Source organism: Molossus molossus, unplaced genomic scaffold (genome assembly GCF_014108415.1).
Source record: "Molossus molossus isolate mMolMol1 unplaced genomic scaffold, mMolMol1.p scaffold_m16_p_11, whole genome shotgun sequence".
Lineage (NCBI taxonomy): Eukaryota > Metazoa > Chordata > Mammalia > Chiroptera > Molossidae > Molossus > Molossus molossus.
This window is the reverse complement of record NW_023425346.1, coordinates 82,634,291-82,659,570: the sequence shown is the minus strand read 5'-3', so window position 1 is coordinate 82,659,570 and position 25,280 is coordinate 82,634,291. Positions and strand designations below refer to the sequence as shown.

Sequence of the window (25,280 nt, the reverse complement as noted above, 5' to 3'; positions counted from 1 at the left end):
TTGATAAATTCAGCCCTTCTGCAAATGTTTATTGAAGCCCTGCTATGTTCTAGGCACTGTGCTTCATTCTCAGTGAACAAAGATAATCCCATTATGTGTCCTCATAGAGGCTGAAAATTGGAAACCAGACTATTAAATAAGTAATTATAACACAGTTGAACTTGAAGGTTTTTCAGTTTCCTTCCAATACTTCCATCTCTCTGGGGTATTTTAGAGAGAATGGCCTTGCACTATATGGTCCCTTTTATCTCTCATTCTGTGATTCTTTGAATGTCTACAGAAGAGTAGAGAAAATTAGATTAATGTGGTCCTCCATTTAAACCTCATTTAATAAGTAATACCTTTTTCCTTTGGGGAAGATTTTAAACCACACAAGTATCACTTGAGTAAGAAGACTGGAGACAGGGAATCTTTTTCCCCGCTCTGATGTCATTGGATTCATTACTTTGCTTTTTACCTTTCTAATTTCAGTCTTAAGTTTCTGGGTCCAGAAAATAATTTTAAATAAAAATAAATGATATTAAGAATATGAATACACACTGAAATAATACTGTGACTCTATGGGAGAAGAAGAGTGTTATATAATTTGAGTTTTGAACTATTTCACATTCTAAAATTCAGAGAGATTCGATAACTTTATATAAGTAGGCCGTTTGATTTTATAGGATATAAATTTGCTTTTTTGATTTATTCCTGGTATTCTCATCAGAGAAGTCACATGTTGGTCTTTGATATGTTTCAGAAGAATAAAATCATTTTGAATTTCAGAAGATACGGATCTTTTGATAGACCTTCCTGAACTTCATAGGCCATAGCTGTGCTATCTTTTTTTTTTTTTTTAAGCTGTTCATTTCTCCCAGTCTTTGTTGCTATACTTTGGTCTGGAAAGTTCTTGTCCCTTTTTGTAGCTTCCTTTATGGTTAACATTGTTCTCATCATGTGTTCATTTCCGGCTAAACTTCTAAAAGAAGTGTTAATGTACTATTGGACTCTACATTGAGTTAAAAGTTTCTATTTATTGACCTTTCATTAGGACAGAAATCGATCTAGGTGTGGTTTTAGGATAGAGTGGGGGTATCCTGTCTGGGGATATGTCAATATTCTCCTTCATTTCTAGCTAAGTTCCTTGACAACCAGAGCGTCACAGGCTCTGCAAAGAGCAAGGGCCACTCGAGAGGTTTTCTAAAATCCATTTCTGCCTAAAAGCAGAAACATACTTAATAAAAACTTGCAAGTTTTAAACAGAGCTCTAAATAAGGAAATCTAATAATGTAGTAGTATCAATTTATTTCTCACTTCATTTATTTACCAAACGTGGGGCTCATGTAGTCCCAGAAATGTAGGTGTTGGGATAAACTAAAAGTTAACCTTAGCAGGAGAAAATACGACTGTACACAGGCCTTTATACTTTGAAATATGTTAACATAGAAAATGTTTTAATTGAATCACATTAATAAAAAACCAAGAGCATGAAACTACTTTACATGTTTCAGATGTGACAGAGGTGACAGGCCATCTTCTGGGTATAGTTTTGTATTATGCTTTGTTGAAGACTTCTGGGTGTGAAAAATCCTTTACAGCCTTAAAGACTTCTCTCCAAGCTTTCCTTGACTACCCTACCTCCCACTTTAATCCTCCAGGTAGAACTGAGCATTCCTCCTGCAAGACCCCCCCCCCCCCCACACACACACACACACTCTCCTGGACTCCTGTTGTGGGCCTATGACTTGTGTCTGGTTTTTGAGGGCAGGACCCCAGCACCTCTCGAAGTGTGGTCAGAGCACCATTTGTATCAGCATCATGAGGATGACATGGGGAATGTCAGTTGGACTCTTCCCTGTTGCAATCAGGATCTCTGGGATCGAGCCTAGAGATTTTAGCAAACTTTCCAGTTGATTCGATGGCATACAAAGTTTGAGACACCATCGGCCTCTACCATAGAATGTTCTTAATGAATGAGTCAAGTCATACTTCAGTTTTCTCTGGGTTATGAAACACGTTTCCTTCAACCGTTTCTTCTATGTATGTCTAACAGTTGCTGATAATCTCCAGGTCTCCACGTCTTCCTTATGTTCTAGAAAGCACAATGATGTTCTAATAGGGTTCTGCCTAGCGGTGAATACAAATGAAAGAAGAGGTTAGTTCAAGACCTTACCCACATTCTGACTTCCTTTTTTGGGGGGGGTTAGTCCTCACCTGAGGATAGTTTTCCATTGATTTTTAGATAGAGTGGAAGGGAGGGAGAAAATACCTATGTGAGAGAGACGCATGCGTTGGCCGCATGACCCCAACTGGGCACAGGAGCATCGGAGGGGCTCCTTCGCGCACATTCTCGGTAGGCCCCGGATGGTGGGCACTAACCACCCCAGTTAGCCCAGGCTCCTGAGCTCAGGGCTTGGCCCTCCACAGGACTGCCCCCGCCGCAGATGCTGCCCACCTAGGCTGCCTGCATTCTCACTGACTGACTACAAATTTTGGGGTTCCCACAATCCCCTCAGGCTGCTAATTTGCTGGAATGACTCACAAATCAGGAAAGCACTGTACTCACGATTATAGTTTTACTAGAAAGGATAGAAATCGGAACAGCCAAGTGAAGAGACCCAGCAGGCAAAGCCCGGGAGGGCGCCATGCAGAGCTCGTCACCCTCCCTGTGGGACCAGGGCACGTCACCCTCCCAGGAAGTCCAGGAGTTTCAGCATCCAGACTTTTTACTGCGGTTTCATTATATAGGCATGCTTGATTGAGGCCAAGCAGGCTGGCTGCAGGTCCCAACCCTCGAATCCTGTGGTCGGTCCTTCTCGTGACCACCCCCCATCCTGAAGCTTTGCAGTGGCCCACCATGAGTCACCTCATCAGCAGAAATTCGGCTGCGATCCACGAATCCCATAAATAATAAGGACACTGGTATCACTCAGGAAATTGCAAGGGTTTGGGAGCTCTCTGCCAGGAACCAGGGAGAAAGACCAGGCAATTCCTGACTAGACAGCAGCTCAGGACGCTGAGTGGGCCACTTCCACGGCAGCACACGGAACCGGGAGGAGAGGAGGCAAGTGACAGATGGAGCTGCTCCCGAGAATGAGGAAGCCTCGGCCTGCTCACCCAGATTCCTGTCCAAACAGCCAGGCGCGTGCCTTCCAGCACTGACTGCACCCACCTGGGGAGGGAAGGCCTCTGGTGGTCTTCTTGGGTCTTCCTGGGACTGAGCAGCTTCAGAAACAGCCAGGAAACAGGCTGGCCGGCCTGGCTGCCTGTCTGTGTGCAGCCTCCCGATCCCCAGCCCAGGTGGTGGGTGTTGTGCTCGTCCAGTGACTTTGCAACCCCCACTCTCAACTCAGACACCACTCTCAAATCCTGGCTCAAAATAGAGAGCATTTCCTTTTTTAAAGGATATTATAAAGGTGACCAACAAAATGCATTTTATGTATTAGCTTTCACTGCAAATAATTTAGTGTGCCCATGCACCAAAAGGTCGTCAGTTTGATTCCTGGTCAGGACACATGCGCAAGTTGTGGGCCCGATCCCCAGGGGGGCATGCAGGAGGCGGCCAGTCGATGTTCTCTCTCATCGATGTTTCTATCTTTCTCTCCCTCTCCCTTCCCCTCTCTCTAAAATCAATAAAGGGGAAAAAAAGAAAAGAAAAGAATTTAGTGTGTACTATACACCACTTCTAGAAGTGAACTAGGATTCCCAAACCAAAGACATGCAGGCTTGTATCACTTTCCAAAAGATTGGAAATCACATTCTTTTATGTTCCCCCAGCCTTAGAGAGTTGTAATTGACAAATAACACTGTGTAACTTGAAGGTGTACAAAGTGTAAAGGAAGCTGATGGGAGTGATCTTTTCCACCTGGAGACTTTCTAGCACTACTCACATCCACGCTCACGACTTTAATTTCATCAGATTGTTGCCATTACTGAAATAGCTCCAGTAGAAATTACTCTGAGAGATGCTGTCATGGTTTTTTAGGGAGTTTTAGCAAAGAAGAGGAAAGGTTGTGTTTTAAAGATACTGTAAAGTTCAAAGAGATGAGACTCTCTCAAAATAGGAAAGAGAAACAATCATTAAGAATAGGGGGTGACGTGAAAGAGAAGGGGCCTTGGTGGGACAGTGTATGTGACAAAACTCCAGACTGGTGAGCCGAGGTGTGTATGTATTGACTTCTGTATACCGTGAGCTGGGTGTAACGTGAATTCCAGAAACAGTAAGGAAAGACGGGCTGCTTTTTAGATAAAGATAATCTGACTTTCAAAGTCAATGAGAGGTCACTGACCTTTGAAGCAATCATAACAGAGATGTAACTGGGGAATCACAAAAAGAGTTAGTGGTGGTTTATATAATGTTAAATGCCAGGGGAAAATCACTGTGGCAAGAACAGAGCTGGGGCAGACAGTTGATTCTCGGTGAGAAAGAAAAGAGTTCAGGGCAGGGCTGGGACAAGGGGGAGGGGGTGCGGTACTCACTTTGGGCACAGAATATAAGGGAATGCCAAAACACCCTCAGTAGTTAAGGTAAGTAATATTTTAATGTAATATTATTTAACAACCAAAAATAATAACAAAATGTCGACAAAGAACAAAATACAAAATGTTAAATAGAGCGAGGACCAGTATGACGGATTTTCCTCTGGCCCTAGGCTCTGACATGGTTCAGGGGAACACCCAGTAAGACCGTGTACTTAGACATCTTACCCCAAAGCTTTCTTTCTTTCTTTTTTTTTTTTTTTTTATCCTTGAGGACATTTTTTCCATTTTTTGTTTGGGGAGACAGAGGAAGAGAGAGAAACATTGATGTGAAAGGGACACATCAAGTGGTTGCCACCTGCACAACCCAACCAGGGCCAGGGACAAACTGTAACCGAGGTACATGCCCTTAGCGGGAACTGAACCCTGGTCTCTCTGGACCGCAGGCCGACGCTCTAACTGCTGAGCCAAACCTACCAGGGCTTCCCCCAAAGCTTTCAGTGTATAAGTTCCAAGTAGCCCAGCCCAGCGTTTGCCTCGTTACCAGGGTGGTGAGGTGGACCTTCCATTCCTGTCCTGTCCGGGACAGCAGGGGCTCCACGTGGGGATCCTGACACTCCGGGGTTTAGGAGAGAACTGAGTGAGAACCGAGACCGGAGCCCTGTTCCCACCACCGGCACTTTCGTGTCTGAAATGACTAGCTTAGTTCGACCCCTTCTGTTTCTGCAGTTGTTTTACAAGGAAGAGTTGTTCATAGGCGAGGGTTTCACCGGAAGGATTAATTTGTGAAGGGAAGAGCCTCATGCTTGGAGCAGGTGTTCCTGGCAGGTAGTCCAGTGGATGGTGGTGCCTGCGGACAGGGCCTCCCTTGGTGGCACCCCTTAGCTCCCACCAGCAGCATGGCTCGTTTCCTTTGTGTCAGGAAGTAGAGCTGGTGAAAGGGCTGCTTCTCCTCCCCGTAACAGATGGTATGTGTCTTGTGTGTGGAGGAAAGTGATTCAGGGAGGTAGGTCAGTACACGGGTCTCCTATTTTGCTCACTTGTCTCTTTGCTGTCACAGGCACTAGTGACATTTTAGACCAGATAATTCTTTGGTGTGGGAGGCTGTCCCATGCATTGAGGGATGTTTAGCAACATCTCTGGCCTCTATCCATTAGATGCCAGTAGCTACCCCAACTCACCACTTTGTGACAACCAAAAATGTCTCTAGTTGTTGCGAATGTCCCCTGTTTTGGGAGAGCAATCTCCCCTGGTTGTGAGCCACTGTGCCGTCAAGAAACAAGAGCTACTAGCCATGTCTTCTCGCTTTGTGCTGCTCTCCTGCACTCCTGTGTAAAGTACTAAGTGTGTTCTGCTGAAATGCATGTCGATTATTTAAGACTAATGGCTTGCAGTAAGACCTCTGCATCGTAATGGGTAGATTTAAGTAAAAAAGCAGGTTATAGAAATAGAACCCTCACCAGCCATCATTCAGTATAAATCTATGAGATGCTTTCAGTCACAGGCAACAGACCATCGAATTCCAACTGATTTATACAATAAAAGGGAATCAGTCTCCGTCAGTGGAGCTTCAGGCATCAGTCGATCTGCTAGCTCAAATTTTTTAACTCAATTTTTAAAAAAATTAATGCTTCAAACCAACAGCATTTTCTCCCCTAAAGCTGCCCCTTCTGACTAATAGATTTCTCATGTAATAGTCACAAGCTCAAAATGTCTTGGGCAGCTTTGCCATGTTCTTCCCATTAGTCAGCTGCCAGATCGCTTCCATTTTATCTCCGGACTATCTCCTTTCCCCCTCGGCTCCGAAGCCCACTGCGTATTCAAGCCCAGGCTGGCAGTAACTTACCAACTGTTTCTCCTTCCTCCCAGTGTCTTCTTGCCAGTTAATCTTTCCAAAGCTCACATTACTGTTCTGTGTTAAACAACTCTAGCTGTTTCTTATCTTGTTGATGAGTTTGCACTCCTTCCCATAGCATTCCGGATTCTTGGGTTCTAGCATCAGTTTGTGGGTCCCAGCACCCCACTAGCTGCAGTGAGCTCAGACAGCTAGAATTGTTGGTGTCCCCCCGATTTTCCGACTTGGACTTCCTTTGCCAAAACTTTTTTCTTTAAGGCCCAGCTCAAATGCCCGTGTCTACCCAGCATCCCCCATCTCCCCAGTTAGAGTGATTGCTTCCTCCTCTGCTCGTCTGGTCTCTTCTGCTTCCCACCTTACGGATTTGTGTTTGTGCCCCACCTTCATGTTCAGAGGTGATGCTACTGCTGGTGGGTCCTAGGCTGAATTCAGTGATGCACTGACTTACGTACTTTCGCATAGTTGATTCATATGTTCTGTGCTTGTCATATTGTCATCCACAGGAGACAGCTTTTATAATATCCTCCACAAGGAGGTAGCTATGTAGAAATTCACCTATATAGTTCATTGGTGTTGCTCATAAAATGCCACCTCATTTAGGCTCCACCTTTTTTATTAGATGTACAACCACAGGCAGTTTATCACCCGCTGCCTCAGCTTCTTCATTTGTAAAAAGGGGATAATACCCACTTCATAGAATCGACAAGAGTTGTGTGTGTGTGCGCGCGCGCACGTGTGAAGTGTGTATGACAGTACCTGGCATGCAGTAAGCAAGCAATATGTAGAAACTTATCCATTTGCCTTTTTATTATTTTCATTTTAAGTTGCTTACCATTTTCTTGGAAGTCTTTGGGGAAAGAGCAGACAGGAACAGAAGTAAATGAGAAAGTCTAAGAGGAAAACAAGTATGGAAAAATACTAAATTTAGACTGATTTAAATATACTAGATGCTGAATTTATAGCATTTAATTATTAAACTTTTCTTATCTTACCCTACTATAAATACCAGTGTTGAAGCATCTTGTTGTAAGAAAAATTGAAAGTAACTAAAAAACTCAAATAATTTCTTTGTTAGTGAAAATGTATGTCATAGATCTTTATATTTATAACTTAAGGTAGCTATTAAGTAGATAGAAAAGCAGTCAGAATCTCTAGAACAGTGAACATATTTACTTACTTCCCTTAGAAAAAATAAAGATTTATTGCCTTTCAAGATAAATTTTGACTAAATATTGACTTTAGGCTCTCAATCATTGTTTACCTGAAAGACCAATATATCTTGACACTTCTAAACTTGAGTTGGAGTCTACTTGGTATTTATTAATTTATTTCATAAGATTTATAATCTTAATAACATTCCATGAGCTTGAACAAACAAACATTATAAAGTTTAGAAAGAGTAGAAAGTCTTTAGTTTATATTTTCTTTTTTTTTTTAACTTCAAAAAGTTTTATTGTTTTCAATTGGTCCATGGATGAGGAGAGGGCTCCAGGGTGGTTAAAACTGCCTAGTGGCTGCAGAGAGCAGGGTCCCTGACACCAGGGGGATGCAGAGGGACCCCTCAAAGCCTCCTGGGCTCCGGAGGCTTCTAGTCCTGCTTGAGGGTGAGTCTTTCCAAGAGATGCTCGCCCAGCCCAACCTGTGCAGGTGAGTCAGGTCGCCCATCTTCTTGATGAGTTTCCCTGCTCATCCAGGACGTGGCTGTCCAGGAAGTCACAGAATGGAGGTTTGCTTGGGTAGAACCTGGGGCACTCGCATCCCAAAGGACCTGGCTCAGGTTCTTCTCCAGGGCCCTGGTGGCTTCATGGCGTTCACGGCTTTACCACTCATCTTGGGATGGCTTCTGCACACCCTGGAAAAGGATGTGGCTGCTGTTTTGCATTTTTACGAGAAGCTGGGTGCTCTCATGCTTGTCCTCAGCCAACTCACAGAAGTGACCCACATCATCGTGGTGGAAGTAGAAGCCCAGAGAGAGGTAGGTGCAGGAAGCCCGTAGATGCAGGTTGACCAGGTGGTTGATGGTGGCCTCCACCTCGGTGGAATAATTCTGATGAATCGGGAGCTCATGGTTGGTTGACAATGAGGAGCTAATCACAAAATCTGTGTTGGATGTTCCTGGAGGCAGAGGATGGCAGAGAAGATAGCTTTGGAGGTGGCAACTGAAAGGGAGGTTGGGGGGGGGGTGGTTGGAAGCTAGAAGAAGGGGGACTCCCCAGTTCTGTTCCTTCCAAACATTATTGAAGCAAGATATAGATTTGGGGACCCCTGACACACTGCCTTATATTTTCAATCAGCAGTAATTATATAACGTGATTTTCACTTCATTTTTTACTTATAGTACCTCTATATTTAATATGATGTATAAATCAAAGCTAACTTACCTATTTAAACATTCATTGCAAAAAAAAAAAAAAAAAAATCCTTACCTGAGACTTGTACTTCTAAATTTTAAACCAATTAGTATTCAGATTAGATTTTTAAACGTATCTTTTTTTTGTTTGCCTTAGTACTGCAAGTATAATCAAGTAACACACGATTGTATGTCTTAGATGGCCACTGTCTTGGACAGCTGATGTCTGCTGGGCTTAGCCTCAGCCTCAGCCTGTCTGTTTCTCTACATATAATGTGGATTCAGCCCTCATTGTGTCCAGGGGTGGTGCTAATACTTAACAAGCATAACACGCGCCATATTGCTGTGTTGAAATAAAAATCCTTTCACTAGGTGGTTCCATTTTGTGCCTGAGGAGTTACTTGCTTCTCATATTCTTAAGGAATAGTCCTGGCAGTAGCTGCAGTCCATTCTGCAAGGGCCAGCTTGTTGTCCTACATGTGTGTCAGCCACAAAGGGACGTTTCCTCCCAAGTGCTACTTATTTATGCTTTTTACATGTGTCAGCCCTTTGACTGTGCAGCCCAACTTTATTTTTTTTTCCTTTTATCCTCACCAGAGGACATTTTTGCATTCATCTTCAGTTAGAGTGAGAGGGGGAGGGAAGAAGAGAGAGAGAGAAACATTGATGTGAGAAAGACACATCGACTGATTGCCACCCACACAACCCCAACTGGGGCCGGGGACAAACTGCAACCAAGGTACATACCCTTAGCGGGAACCGAACCTGGGTCTCTCTGGACCGCAGGCTGACGCTCTAATCACTGAGCCAAACTGGCCAGGGCCAACCCAACTTTTTGAGTCAAACTTTGGCCAACAATACTTGACAATTTCTTTTTACAATGTCTCACTGTTATAAAGTCAGTTTATAGACAAACAAAATGAAGCCCATCAGAATTTTTTTCCTGATGAACAGAAATGAATTTCAGGACAGCTTTGGAAAGAACGTCAGTACTTTTCATAACTGCACTTTACTTTCTTGCGCTTCACAGATGTTGCATTTTTTTAAAAATGGAAAGCAAGACCTTTCACCAGTAAAAAGATGACCACTTGCCTCACTGCGATACGCTATTTGTTGCGGTGGTCTGGACCCAAACCCACAATATTTCTGAGGTGTGCCTATAGGTGTATTCCTTCCCAACCATGAATTTTCATCCCCTGGGAAGGGAATTCACTATCAAAAGACTTAAACCTTATGGGGAAAATAGTTTTGAGATGTTGCAGCCTAACGTGAGCCCATAAGGTAAAAGAACGGATTGCCAGCAGTCTGCCATTCTACAGGGGTGGGCAAAAGTTGATTTATGGTTGTTAGCACATGAAATGTATTATTATTTATTAATTGTTGTGTTATTGATTTGTATCATCTCCATCCGAACAACTGTGAAATGACTTCTGCCCACTCCTGTATTCACATGAGCAATCCAGGTGGTATACAAGGGGTTCTTCCGGATTCCCCCTTTGTTCCTTAGGTTTCATTGAGATGCTTGTGGGTACTGTTTGCCTTTTAACATAAAAAAATGCATACTCAGAGGCGTTTGTTTTCATATGCCTGATTCTCCACCAAAATATGTCATGTCATAAATGACTAAGTAGGTGCCTCCTGTTGTGTGGGTCACCACCTTGTCCCACAGACAGAGTAACTTAGCTGTTTGAGGTGGGAAAGTTTTAGATCACTTACAGTAGTCCCTCCTCACCCCCCAGTTTTGCTTTCTGGGGTTTCAGTTATTCGTGGTCAACCTTGGTCAGAAAATAGTAAATGGAAAATTTCAGAAATAATTTATGTTTTATATTGAGTGTCATTCTTACTACCATAATGAAATTTCATCCGGTTCTGCTCCGTCCCACTGGGGACATGAGTCATCCCTTTGTCCAGCATATCTTTGCTTTATACTCTCCCTCTTTCCCCCCCTACTTAGGCACTCAAGTAGCCGTCTGGATTATCAGATCAACTGTCAAGGTATTGCAGTGCTTGTGTTCCAGTAACCCTAATCTTATTGTTATAACTGTTCTATTTCCTTATTAGGTATTGTTGTTAATCTCTTACTGCGTCACATTTATAAATTAAACTTTATCATAGGGATGTATGTGTAGGAAAAAACATAGCACATATATAGGGTTTGGTACTCTCCACAGTTTCAGGCACCCAGTGGGGTTCTTGGATTGTATTTCTCACAGATGAGGGGGGACTAGTGTACTTGTAAATAGATGTGTCTCAGTGTGCCTCACCCTTGGCTGTTTTCATTACCATTATGTAGAATTCCATAGCCTCAGTTCCACCTTGTGACCTTGAGGACACAACGTGGTCAGTCTCACATCCCCGCCCCGTCCCTCCTGCAGTGGAAGGTGCACGCTGGCCCCGCTCTGCTCTGTTTCCACTTCCTTTAATGGACACCAAGACTACACCGCAAAAAGCTGCGTCTGCCCTCTCTCCAACAGTCCCGGGCTTGACTCTGTGCCCAGCTTTGTGCTGGTGCCAGGCTCACCAAGCAGAATTTTCACTTGTATACCTAATGTGACACCTTATTTTAGAAAGTACACGTTCAACTCTTAACTACTCATGAGCCACTGGTTATAGGCTGCAAGCTAGGGAAGCTGTTCTTTATGATTCCCCCTAATTCTTGTAAACTACCGAGTCATCGAACCATTTCTGTTTTTCTTCATTTTGGCAATTCTAGTCTCTAAAGCATATGATCGAAGTCCAGGCCTGCAAGCCACCTTTTTCTCAATGCTTGTCACAGCTCACCGTTCCGTGCCAGGACACGACAGAGCGGGGGGGGGAGGGACAGGGCAGTCCTCTCCTCCGGTGGCCCCTCTCCTCTCCCTACCCCATGGCATAGAGTAAAAGAGGGTCTGCAACCTGCCAGTTTTCTTTTTTCCTATTTTAACAGAGCAAATGAAAATGTGTCCTCTCACTCTCTTCATCTTCTTTCTCCCTTTATAGAGGTGCCTTCTCCTTTTCCTTCTCATTTGCCCCTGTTCTCTTAGAGCCTTTTCACCTTCCAAATACGAAATAGTGAATTTACCTTACCAAGTTGGGTAGAGGGGTAGCATGGCTGATGATACTTAGGAAGCACTGTGTGTGTTCTTTCCCCAGAGGGATTCACCTGGATCCAGCCACAGTCCTTGTTACTTGTCTCTTATGCCCACGAATTTTCCAACTGCTGGTCAGGGGCCGGAGGGCTGGGTTGGTAGCCATGAAACAGAAAAGGTGGTTGGCTCCTCCTCAGATCTCAGCTTCAGTAACACCCCATGCAGCCGATTGAGCTGACTGGGAACACTGTTGGAAGGAAGATTTGCCTTTGTGGAGAATTATGCCAACATTTCTGCTTCAACCCCCAGCAACAGATTCTTTGGGGTGTCTTAAAAGGCTTTTTGGAAAGTGGGCTTACATGCAGCAAATAGGATTTCAGTTAAATGGTTACATTTGTTTCCCTAAGTGTATCAGAGGGAAGCTGCGCTCTTCAGAGCATGTGTTCATTAAAGGTTTGAAGTGGGGTGGGAAGCAATAAAAAAAAAAAGGCCAGTGGGTTCTCTTGTGAGATAGTTTTTTGTTCCGATGAATTGAATACACTCTCTGAAAAGTTTCAAAAAGAGATTGGGAAGAATGTATTTGCTTTGATCCAACGTGTAGAGTGTTTCCTACTACAGATGCCCTTTAATTTAGAAACATTGTTGAAAAGTCTATTTGAAAGTGCATACAAATATAATATGTAAATAAGCTCTAATTAGTTATTTCAATTAATTATTTTTTGTTTCTGCTTTGTAGCTCGATTTTTCTCCCCATAATGTTGCTTGTCAGAGTCCAGCTTTGGCACCCTCCAAACTGTGTTTTTCTAACAGTAATTATTAAGAAAACACATTTTCCCCTCTGTTGAAAACTTTATAATGATAGTGAAATTCCAGGTTGTGTATCTTTATAAGGAATTGTTTCAGACATTTTTAGCTTATGATTTTCTTGTATAATATTAAAGAAAGAAATCCTGCAGTTAATTGAAAGAATGGGTGTTTCCTTCTTCAAATAAATGGTGTGTGTTGTTTTTAGAAAATGAATCTACACCAGGCCAACCAACTAGCCTCTAATCTTCTTTCCCGACCATCCTATGTTTTTTCAGTGACAAATACATTGGATTTGAAGATTAAAAGTTTTAATTCTTGCCCTGGCCGGTTTGGCTTAGCAGTTAGAGCATTGGTCATCAGACCAAAGAATCTTGGGTTTGATGCCGGTCAAGGGCATGTACTTTGGTTGCAGTTCATCCCCTGCCCTGGTCTGGGTCATGTGGGAGGCAACCAGTCAATGTGTCTGTTTCTCACATTGATGTTTCTCTCTCTCTCTCTCCCTCCCTCTCTCCCACTCTATCTGAAAATCAATGGAAAAATATCATCAGGTGAGGACTGAAAAAAAAAGTTGTAATTCTTTCTAAGTCAAATAAGATTCTTCTCAGTGGGGACAATAGATGCTCTGGGAGAACACAGGTAAAATGACTCACATTATTTCTACATAGTAAATTTTTGGAAATAGACTGAGAACCTTAAATGTTGATTTTGGAAGTCTATAAAGTAAACAGTGTGACAAATTATGAGCTTTCCACTGAGCCCATAGTTTATACACCCTCTGCACTTCACTTGACTAGAATTAGAATTATAGAGCTTAGAGGGACTTTGGCAGTCATTTAGAAATCAGGGAACAATTCTCAGTTCTTACCCACCTAGTTCCTGGTGGTGGTTAGGTAGAAATGCAAGTTACAGTCTATAGAATCAAAATCTCTGGGGTGAGGGGCTCTATATTTTTCACAAACATCTCTAGAAAATTCTGATGCTCAGTGAGTTTGGCAACCACTGATTTAGGTTAACCCATTAATTCTGCAGTGGAAAGCAGACCGAGAGAATTGATGGGTCATACGTCCATTGTACCCTAGGCAAGAACAAGCTTCGTCACTCTAGACTAGAGGTTGTCTATACATCACGTATCATGTGGGTAGGTTGAACCCTACTTCTGTTACTCGGGGTGATTTCATCACCAAGAGTAGGAGACCATGGTTCTAAATAAAGTATAAAGGTAAAGACACCTAAGGATTAGGTCGAGTTTTTGTGCTGGGGTTTCTGTCTAAATGAAAACCTGAATGAACCTGAGCCATGTTGTCTCAGCCTTTTTCTTGTCTATGAGCCTGAGACCTATGTAAATAGGCGAGATGTTTAGCTCATTTGTTCGCTTGTATAGTTGAACCCCCAGTAGGTTAGGCTTTGGGTATGTGTGCCTGGTTGATATACACATCTTTAGGCTACATGCTTGTTTAAAATGCACATTTGTGTATTTTAATATTGCCTATGTATGTTCCATCTAGAAAATTATAATAAAGTCATTAAAAAGTATAGACTTACAACCCCAGTAGTACCCACAGAAGTGTATATAACTATCCAGCAGGTGCTTACTATTGTTATTATATCCAAAATTCAAATAGCCAAAAAAGCTAAAATAACCTAAATTTATTTTTGCTGTATTCTATGGTGAAAGTTTCAACACTGATGATGATCCTGAATCTCTACAAGATCACGACCCCTTTCTAATCATTAGGAAAGAACGTGTTCTATTCAGTGTCATTTCAGCATTAAGTCAATCTGCCTATTCATTTTTGGAAACTGCAATAGCCCAGTGTCTAGAAGATGTCGAGGTCCACTCAACTCCGTTCCATAGTCCCCGTATGAACACATGTGTAATGTAGAATTATTAGAAAAGACAACATGTTATCATAGGGAAACAAACAAAAGTAGGCTGTTTCAAGAGGCAGATGACCAGGTTAGGAGGATCAGTCTAGAATAGCTATGGGAAATTAAAATCTCTTTATATGCATGTAGCTGTTTGTGTGCTAAATAATATTCCATTTGTCGTCCCTTCGACATAAATATTTATTGATGGTCTTCCATGTGCAAAGCTCTGTGTTAAGTGCTAAGGATAAAAATCGACCTGAGAAGTTTACAGTGTGGTCCTGGCTGCTCGCACAGGAAGAGGCAAGCTCATTGGAGAAAGCGGGGTCACGGCGCAGCGGACCGCTCCGTCTGCTCCAGCGCTCAGAGCCTGTGACTGACAGCACCTCCTTCGCGTCCGGCAGCAGCAGCCGAGTGTTGGGTTCTTGCTTATCTCTCACACATTCCTCAGCCAATCTGAAGACAGGAGCGGGGTAGGATTTTGTTGCTGCTCAGTAGTAAAGAAATAGCTATTCTAGGAAAGAAGAGTATGGAGCTCCTGTAGCGTAACACCAACACATTTACTTTGTCTTTCACCACCTCTCCTGTTTAAAAACGGTAGGATCTCCTTCTTTCCGGCAGATGCACTGTGACACTGCTTGATTACGGATGTCATTTTATCAGCGATGGAAATGAAAGTTCTGTGAGCTTTGTGATCCTTTTATTCACACAGTTCATGTGAGTCAGTATCTCCGTAGGATGGCAATTTGTTAAATAAATGTTTTAGCTCCTTCTAATGGAAATGGGGTGCAACACTGATCATTATATCATTGTTATTAGTAGTAATAATTGATTTTGTACCCATATCATGAAATAGGCTCAATGTGAGATTCCTTTGATAAATGTAGTTCTTAGCACCCAGCCATGAAATGGGCCATATGGAAGGATTTCTCAAATGAAAGCTGTAAATCAAAAACTGTCAGAAAAATACTGCTGTTTATATAATCATGATGACCTATTCTGGATTTTGTCCGTTGGATTGATTGTGACAGAGTTGCTATGCTCCCCAGCAGCAGGCTGCTCCTCCCACCTGAGGAAAACGAGTGGCTGCTTTGTAGCAGAGCCATGATTACTACCAGGCCCCCGGCAGTACCAGGGCAGCACTCCCAGAACCGTGGACTTCCTTGGACATGCAAAGGGCCTTAGCAATCACTTGCAGACAGCCAGTGGCCTTGAGTAACCGGCAGGATTTGGCAAAGTAGAGATCAGAGAAGAGACTCTTGTGTAAAAAGAAGCACTGTGCACTAAGACATGGGGGATGGAGTGAGCCACTGTGCTCATTTGGGGAACAGTGGGAGCATCTCTGCCTGGACTAAAGAGGTCATATTCCCATTGGAGAGGAGTTGGTAGCTGGAAAAGTGAGACGGGGGCCAATTAAAGGACAAACCCTTTATTGATTTGGGAAGCAAAGGGAAGGCTACATACCAGTGTTTAGGATCATTTTAGAGTCAGACAAGCCTAGAGCCAAATCCAACTTCATCTCTTATTGGCTGGGTGACCTCAAGACAAAATACTTAACCTGGCTAAAACCTCAGTTTATTCATCTGTGAAACAGAGCTGATAACATCTCTCTCATAGAGATGTGTGGCTGATCTTGTATGAGAAGCCCCAGCGAAGTGCCTGGTGAAATGGAGTTTCTGAGGAGGGAAGCGAGGAGACGGGGGCTGTAGGAAGGCAGTTGGTGGCAGCTGCGTGCTGCAGAGATGGAATCAGAAGTGACCAGAGATGGGACCAGTCTCAGCGATCTCCTAGGAGGGAAGGAGGACACATATCTATACCTGTATTTCTGTCCTGTTGTGGAATTTTGTTTAACTTGAGTTGAGGGTTGTGTAGCCTTGTCCTGTGCTGTTAACAGTACAATAATCATAGACTTTGGCTTTTGTTTTGAACAGGATGCCAGCGGTCCATAGGCCTTTCCAATGGGAAAGCCAAGGTGTGCAGTTACAGCGGGTGGTATTACTGCAGCAGCTGCCACGTGGACGACAGCTTTCTCATCCCAGCACGCATAGTCCACAACTGGGACACTTCAAAATACAAGGTAGGCCCAGAGGCCGGGCGCACTTCATGATGGCTGTTGGTTTGTACGTTGTCACATAGACAATGAGATAAGCCCTGGCCGGTTTGGCTCAGTGGTTAGAGCGTTGGCCCGTGGACCAAAGAGTCCAGGGTTCGATTCCAGCCAAGGGCACATACCTCGGTTGCTGTTTGCCCCTGGCCCCAGTTGGGGTTGTGCAGGAGGCAACCAATCAATGTGTCTCTCTCTCACATCGATGTCTCTCTCTCTCTCTCTCTCCCCCACACACACTCTGTCTGAAGATAAATATAGAAATATCCTCATGTGAGGATTACAAAAAAAAAGACAATGAGATTAGAACTTGATTAGGTAGTTTCATAAAAGCTACAAGATCTATTCCCACTTTCTGTCCTGTTGTGTTATCTCCCTCCTTTCTGTGGGTTTAACCACCAGAACTCACATGCTGATGGTTCCCACTTTTAGCTCCAGCTCCAGTTTTGCCTCTGAGATCTGTGAGTGAGTTAGCCACACGGTACAGCATCTCCACGGCTGCACAAGCCAGGTACTAGGATTCCAAGGCGGGGAACCCAGCCTGCGCTGGAGTGGTACTTTAGGCTTAGGGTTCTCCTGTGCTGCAGTGCCTGCCACAGAGCAGGGAATTCTGTTACCTGGTCTGACTAGGGCTGTTTGGAGCCTTCTGCCAGGGTGCTGTCACATCTGTCTCGAGTGAGCCTTCCACGCACGTGCTGTGAACCAAAGCAGGCTGTTGTCTGTTTTTACATCTCCTCGCTAGTAGATGTCTGAGACTTGCTTTCATTGTAACAGTATCACCTGGGAGCAAGGTGGGTGGAAAAGGAAGGTGCCTGTAGCTGTCACCTAACTGTCATCTTGAAGTCTAAAATGAACATGAAAATTGTGCATGACCAATAGGCTTGCACCTCTGGGTAGCCCTGTCTCCTTTTCTACTCAGTAGCCATCTGTATCTTCACTGCCTTCGAGATGCCTCATTCCACTCCTTAGTGTACAGCCTTGCCTCCTTCAAGGAGAAAATGGAAGCTATGGGATATGAATAGGAATACCTACAAGTCTATAGAAGTTTGTCCCTATCCTTTCTGCTTCTCTTGCTATCTTGGGAGGAAGAAGAGCCCTTTCTCGAGTACGGTTCAGACTGATAAACCTCGGGGGGGGGGGGGGGCACGGGAGGGATGAGATAAACCAAAGAACTTATTATATGCATGTATGCGTAACCATTGGACATAGACAACAATGCTGGGGGTTGGGGGCAGGATAGGGAGGAGGGTGTCTGCAGAGAAAAAGGAGAGACATCTATAACAAAAATAAATTAATAATAATAATAAAAGAGCCCTTTCTCTTGTTTAGAGATCATCTGTCCACGCATGTCTGCTTTAGATATTTTTTACCCATGTGTGGAGTCCCTGCTCACTCTTTCACAAAAGCATGTCCTCCTTGATGAAATCCCTGGTGCTCCCACTGTCCCCGTTGCTCCTTTGCTGGCCCTCTGTGCCACCACCACGCATGGCCCTCTGTGCCACCACCACGCATGGGTCTCTGTGCCACCACCACGCATGGCTCTCTGTGCTGCCACCACGCATGGGTCTCTGTGCCACCACCACGCATGGGTCTCTGTGCCGCCACCACGCATGGCCCTCTGTGCCGCCACCACGCATGGCCCTCTGTGCCACCACCACGCATGGGTCTCTGGAACTGCAGATTTAGGGGTTACTAACAGGAGCTGGTTGTTAAACAGGCATTTGTCCACATCCTACCTCACCTTTAATTAGGTGCTTGATTTGTTGGTCTGAATCACTTGAGCTTCCCTGAACCTCAGTTTCTTAATCTGTAAAATGAGCCCAGACTGCCTGGGTTCAAGTCGTAGGTTCATCACTCGTTAACTGTCTCACCTGGGCAAGTTAAGCAGTCTCTCTGTGCTTCATTGTCCTCATCTGTAAAACGAGGCAGTGGTAACAGATGGGCACTGCTGGCTGAAGGAGCGAATGCGCGGGAAGTGTTCAGAACAGTGCCTGTCCTGGCACCTATGTGGGCCAAATAAACATCGTTCTTATCATAATTCACATGTTTACCGAAGGGAGTGGTGTGAGTTGGGATAATATAAGAAAAGCACTCTTCAAGTGCCTGTGATAAGCACTTGAAGAATGGACGTTGTTGTAATTGTTACTATCCTCACATTTGTGTAATAGTCAGCTGCATATCTGTCTTCTCTGTAACAGTCAGCTCCCTGGGCACAGGGAGCCTGTCTTAGCACAGCTCCTGGCACAGTGCAGGTGAGCAGGGATGCCTACCGAGTGACTCAGCCTGCCCTGTGCACCTCACTCTCAGGATGCCCCGAGTGGGCTCATCACCCTCCCTAATGTCCCCCTAATGTCCCCCTAAGTACACATGGCTTCACCAGTCACCACTGCCAGTGCGGGGAGACATCCGGACTCTTCCTCCGCCATCCCTGCCTCCTCAGCTGGCAGACATCAGCCAGGGAACTTGCGCTCTTGAGAACATGCTCTCTCCACTGCACCCACGACTCTGCCCCCACACTGACGTGAGCCCTCAGCAGCATTCCGGTGAAGGAGTTCAGTAGCTTCCTAATTGTGCTTCCTGCCTTCAAGTCTGGCCCCAGCAACTTCCAAAAAAGTTCTAATTTGCACCAACAGTATTTCCAAAAACGTCCTGATCTCACCTTGGGTGAATTTTGTACCCTCCTTGGTCTCAGTTTCTTCATACTCAGAGTGGAGATAATAATAATAGTACCTATTTCATAAGTTTGTTCTTTGCTTAAATAAATGATTCACAGAAAGCACCTAGTGCAGCGCCTGGTACATAATATGTGATCAGTTAATGGCAGCTGTTACCGTGATTGTACATAAGGCAAATACAAATCTCTTAGCTTGACATAAAGACCTTTGTGATCTCTAGTCCCTGCCTTTCGAGGCCCCTCGTCCATCGCCTCCCCACCACCCTGAGGCTCCTTCCTCTTCCCCAGTCCTGCCATGCCATTGCACACCTCGTCTTCCTCTGGCCTCACTCAGCACCGCAAGTCCTAAACCCAGCTTAAACCTCATTTCCTCTCCTGACTCTTTCCTTCCCCTCTGCCAGACAGAGTTATCATTCTCTCCTCTGCATCTTGTATTTGACACTCTGAATAGAGGCTATAAATATATTTGCCATGTGTGTATTAGATAAAAACTTATTTAGGGGGAAAGAATGCTAGTTGAATTTGGTTAAGACAGTTTAAATCAATCTACTTGGAGCAAGGCTTTGACAGCTAAGAGACATGTGTAGGGAGCAAGTGAGTGAGGTGGTCCTAGCTCTGTGATCATTGAGGGCTTAGGCTGGTGGCCCTGCCAGCAGAAAATATGCCAGTCGGTGGAGCTACAGCAGAAACGGTGCCGCTGAATGAGGAAAACGAACAATTCAGGCATAGTTCATGCAGACGTGAAATGGAGGAGGAAACCCAGGTCTGTTTGCAGTGAGCTGTAAAGACCACCCAGGCCATCACGCGTCAGGTTAGCCGCCACTGACACTTGCGGTCTTTCTCTGCAGCAGGCATTTGCCATGGTGGTCATCCCAATGACAGGGTTCGAATTGGAGAGGATAGGTTACTAAACGAACATATCGGGTACCCTCGCTTCATCCATGTTGCCCGTAAGGAGAGTGTCCTCTGTCAGACCGTTCCTTCTCAGGGTGTCAGTGAACAAGGGAAGATTTTACAGCAAGAACAGAGCTGGTCGATTTTATCTGGATCATCTCGCACAGGCATCAAGTAACTCTATTCCATTTAGTGCAGTGTCTGTCTGTCTTTGCTCAGAAGCAGGATTTATCTTAATGTTCCTAATTGTGAGGATCAATTCAGACCTATCAGTTTCTAAAACCAGACATCTTTCTGTTAGATCTGCCTGCTCTCTCTAATAGCAAGTACGTGACTGGCCTATCCATTTAAACAAGTGAAAAAATGGTTTTGCAGAGCAGGATGAAATCTGTCATCTTAAGGGTTTCCTTGTCTGCCCTCTGGAGTAATAATAATCCTAATTATTTTTAAAGCAGGATTTCATCTATTTTCCGGTGTACATCCTGCAAATTGAACTGAGCTCCAGGATTACCCAGCAGCTAAATCCTGTCCTCAAATTCTATAGCCATTTTCTAATGAAATTCTCTTTGATGATAACTTTCCCCTGACACCCCCCCCCCACCACCATTCAGTTATACCAGCATGACTAAGAGGTGGTAAAGAACTCTGACCTACCCTCAACTCTTCCTAATAGTTCCCCTCCGCTGTGCTTTTAAAAAATAGTTTTGCATCCGCGCCTGAATACTCACATTCCACTGAGCCAGGGGTTTTCCATGTCACAGAAACCCTTTCCTATCTCTGTTGTTTGGAGAGGCGTTCAGGCTGGGCGCTATAGCCCTTGCGGAGCTGGAGACAGTTCACTGATGGGAAAAACCACTTGTTCAGAGTCATTTGGAGGTTTCAAGAACAAATTCTAATTAAACTTAAGATCTCCTGATTCCTCCTCCATTAGCCCACAGTGCCTGTTTTAACAGGACCAAGAAGTATTATGGTTGGGATAGATTTCAATAAGCTTTCACCATGATGTCTCAGAGATGGAAAGATACGGTGGAAGAAAACCTTATACCAAAGCAATCAGTGGTTATTGACTGTGGTAAAGTTATGGGTGATCTTTTTTCCCCCCCTTTTCAATTTTTATTCTCCAAATTTTCAGTAATGTCATTATATTATTTTTATTATTTTATAAATTTTAACTGTCACTTAAGAAAATACATAATAGAAATTAACTTTTTTTACTGCCTCAGAATTAGAATTATGATTATTCTGTCTTGCAGTAGAAAACTTCAATGTGCTTTAATGTGGTGTAGGAGGTTAGTTTTTCATAAAGAAATTGCCTTGTGCTGCTATACTTTTATTCTTCTTTTTAAAATATACTTTCACAAATTTCAAGATTCAGAAAGTACAACCCTGGCCAGTTTGGCTCAGCGATTAGAGCAGTGACCAATGGACCAAAGAGTCTTGAGTTTGATTCCCAGTCGTGGGCTCATACCTTGGTTGCATGTTCAGTCCCTGGCCCTGGCTGGGTTGGTGCGGGGGGCAACCAGTCAATGTGTCTCTTTCACATTGATGTCTCTCTCTCTCTCTCTCTCTTTCTCTCTCTCCCCACCCCCACCTTTTCCTCTCTCCCCCTCCTTGTCCCTCCCACTCTATCTAAAAATCAATGGAAAAATATCCTGGGGTGAGGATTAACAACAACAACAAAAGTACAAAGGGCATATATACATAGATAATCTCCCTCTCACCTCTGTCTCCCACCCATTCTTTCTTATGTATCCTTCCAGAGCTCATTTCTCATACATGTGTTTTTTTACACAGAAATGGTAGTAGGCAGTATGGTACACAAGCTACTCTTGGAGAACTTTCCATCTATCTCATAGAACTCTTCCTTGGGCTTGTTTTTTTAAATAGCCACTCCATATTTTATCATGAATTTTACACCCCCACACCCCCACACACACACCCACATTTATTCAACCTGACCTTTTTTTTTTCCCCTTGGACATTAAGGTTTTTCCAATCTTGCTTGTTATAGACAGTGATCCAGTGAAACACTTTATGCATCATTTTGAATATAAGTTCTTTCAATACGAGTGAGACTCCCTGCAGATAACTTCCTAGGTGCAGTGTGTACGTTCGTGAGCCGGACGGCTCCTGCCCTCTGTCGGGGTTGTACGCTGTACTTTCACTTGTATCTTCTTACAGGTGCCTTTCTTCCCTTAGTACCAGGTGTCAGCTGTCAGTCTGTTGTCACTGTGCTGCCTTTCCTACTTTATGGCCCCTAAATATGTTGTGAACTGGGAAACAGATAACCAAGCTGTCAGAAGTGTTTGCAGTAGGGGTGTGGTTCGGAGTCACGGCCAGAGTCTTGTGAAGTACTCATTCATTTGTTCAGCAACTATTTATCGAACGGTGACTGTGCTCGCCATTCTAGGCATTGGGACATGGTCTCTGCCTCATGATTTCTCCCGAGGGACACCAAATACACAAACAAGAGAATTCTAGATAAATGAAGTGTGACTGGACTTTAGTTTTTGTTTTAGAGGTAAAAATCCAATGGGAACCTACATGCCAGTGTACTACCTAATTATATTATAGGTTAGTCTCTGTTTGTAGCCCATTTGCTTGCTATTTGACTGGGGAGGAGGGAAGCACAGGGATCTCTGTTAAAGATGAGCAGGTTCGCTTATGGTAGAGTTGTTAAAAAATAAAAGGAAGCCCTGGCTGGGTAGCTTAGTTGGTTGGAGCATTGTCTCATACACCAAAAAGTTGCTGGTTTGATCCCCAGTCAGGGCAGATACCTAGGTTGTGGGTTTGATCCCCAGTCAGGGTGCATACGGGAGGCAGCCAACTGATGTTCTCTCTTACATCAGTGTTCTCTCTCTCTCTCTAAAAATCAATAAAAACATATCCTTGGGTGAAGATAAAAAATTAAAGAATAAATAATAAAAAGAACTGTGAATATAAACAGTGCTAACAAGCACAGAGTATTCAGAGTTCTGACATTTGTTTCTAATTCTGCCACACATGATCACAGATAAGTCACTTAAGCTCTCTGAACTTAATTTTTTCTATTAAACACAGGTAATAGATTAGTTCAGCATTTCACAAAGTGTGTTCCATGAAACATTAACAAGTTCTGTGCATGTTAATAGCTGTTACTCAAAAAGAGGGTTCCATAGGCGGGCCACAGGGAGGCCAGCCCTATAAATGGAACAGGGCCCCTAGGAGAGCCCAGCCCTGGGAGCTCACAGCTTAGCAGGAGGATGAAGCGGGTCACAGAAGGACGCCCCTTCCTCTGGCTAGTGAGTGGAGCCCAGGCTGGATTTCATCTCCCACCGCACCCCCACCCCCATACAGCCTGCTCAACATTCAACAGCTGCCTTGTCTATAGTCAATAGGTTTGGGAAGTGGCTGGCGTAAGCAGGTTTTCTCTAGTTCAAGATGTCCAGAGCTTTAATATGCTAACATGCTGTACTTTGAATCACCAAGAGAAGAATGCAGCGTGTGCGTATTTCACGTTGGACCTCAGAACATCTTTTTTGTAGGATTAGTATTCCTTGGAACACAGGTTGAGAAAAACTAAAGTAGATTATCTGTACCAGTCCTTGTTATTCTAAGACTGTTCTTATCTGTTTTATTCTGGTGCATTTTTCTCCTTTAACAAAAACTAAAGTCCGCAATACCACCACCTCCGCCAGCACCACCACCTCATCTCGAACTCGCCACCTGTGGTGAAACATTCCCTTTGCCCGCTGCTTTACTTCCCAGGATGTGTTGGTGGGGGAACATACTTGTGCACTCTTCCAGAACCTCTCTCAGAACTATGTAAACTTGAACAACATTCAAGAACTTTGTTTTCAAGAGCTAGCTGTCACCAGCTTAATAAATCTATGTACCAAGGATGCTTAATGTTCCAATTAAATGACAAGTATGTTTATGTACAAATACGTATGTGTATGTGGCAGATTTGGTCATTATTAATTTAGAGCTAATTATTGTGATTGTGCTGTTTTCTCCAATGCCTCGTGAGTGAGGTGGGAGGTGACCTGTTTCCACCTGGAGTGCCTCCTCCTCCGCTCTCTGGAGTCATGTGGAGGCAAGGCTGTGAAGAGGAACCAGCTCACACACTGTAACCCAGTCCCAGCCTTGAGTTCTTGTAGCTTAAACTGTTCTGTGCTAAGGCAGAAGAGCTGTGGAAAGAATTTCATTTATATTCCTAATAAACATTAAATATTATTTAGTAAAATACTAATAGGTCAGTGAGCTATTGACCCTGCAAAAATTGTTTCCAGTGTGAATGGAGTGGGATCGTGGAAAGCATGCCAAGCAAAACCATTCATTATTTTTTAAAGAAAGAGTATGGGGCTCATCCGTCTGCGCCCGTGAGCTGAGTGTCCATGTACATCAGACAGCACTCCGGCGTTGCACGTTTTTCATAAATTTGGTTGGAAAGAAGTAGGACAGTAGCTCTTGGCTTTTAGGGGAAATACCTTCAGCGCTCACATATAACTCGTGCAATATTTATATTAACAAGAAAGCGACTTTCTGTCACATAAACTTTATCACCTAAGAGTGTCATTGGCTTCCTTCCCTAAGTAACTATATATATTTTAAACAGTTTCTTCCTTAAAAAGCTTTTAAATTACACTCAAGTTTGAAAGTGGAATCCTCATACCAGCATGGAGGGCCATTTAGAACTTCGGGGGAAAGTGCATTTCATGTCGAATGTTGAGTTCTCTCAGAAATTCCCTCCCCACATCAGTGATTGATTCTCAAAACCGAGCATGTGCTCAGCGTCCCGGCCAGCGGCCCAGCCCGGCGGGGAGGGATTCCTTCGCGCCGCCGCCTCGCCACGACGTGCTCCGTGTTCCTAACCCTCGTTAATAACCCCGGGAGCAGAGCCCCAGACAGGACTGAAACCGGCTGGGTGTTTGTTTTTAGTGATGTCGGTTTATGAATGCTGATGTCAGTAGCTGCTGCCCCATTTGTCTTACCGCTTTTACTGTCTCTGTAAAAGACTTTTATTTTTTTTCCTTTCGGGCTTAAGTGCCACCTGAAGAGAGAAGCCTTTTAAGGCCTGGGAGACTGGCCAGTGCCCTTTGTCCTTCTGTTCACCTACTAAAAGGTAGCATTGTTAACCTAATTCAGCAGGGCCCTGACTCAGTATAAACACTGCTCAATAGAGCCAGAAAGACTAATTGAATTGTACAATACATCATTTT

The 25,280-nt window shown here is 44.0% G+C and overlaps 1 protein-coding gene across 3 annotated transcripts in view; it reads left to right on the top strand.

Moving 5' to 3' along the window:
* Positions 1-25,280, top strand: part of PLEKHM3 (pleckstrin homology domain containing M3) — a 171,158-nt gene that overhangs the window by 48,473 nt on the left and 97,405 nt on the right. For all 3 annotated transcript variants that reach the window (XM_036254483.1, XM_036254484.1, XM_036254485.1), the window contains one exon: positions 16,339-16,484. In XM_036254483.1, the coding sequence (XP_036110376.1) occupies positions 16,339-16,484 (146 nt within the window). The remainder of the gene's footprint in view (positions 1-16,338; positions 16,485-25,280) is intronic.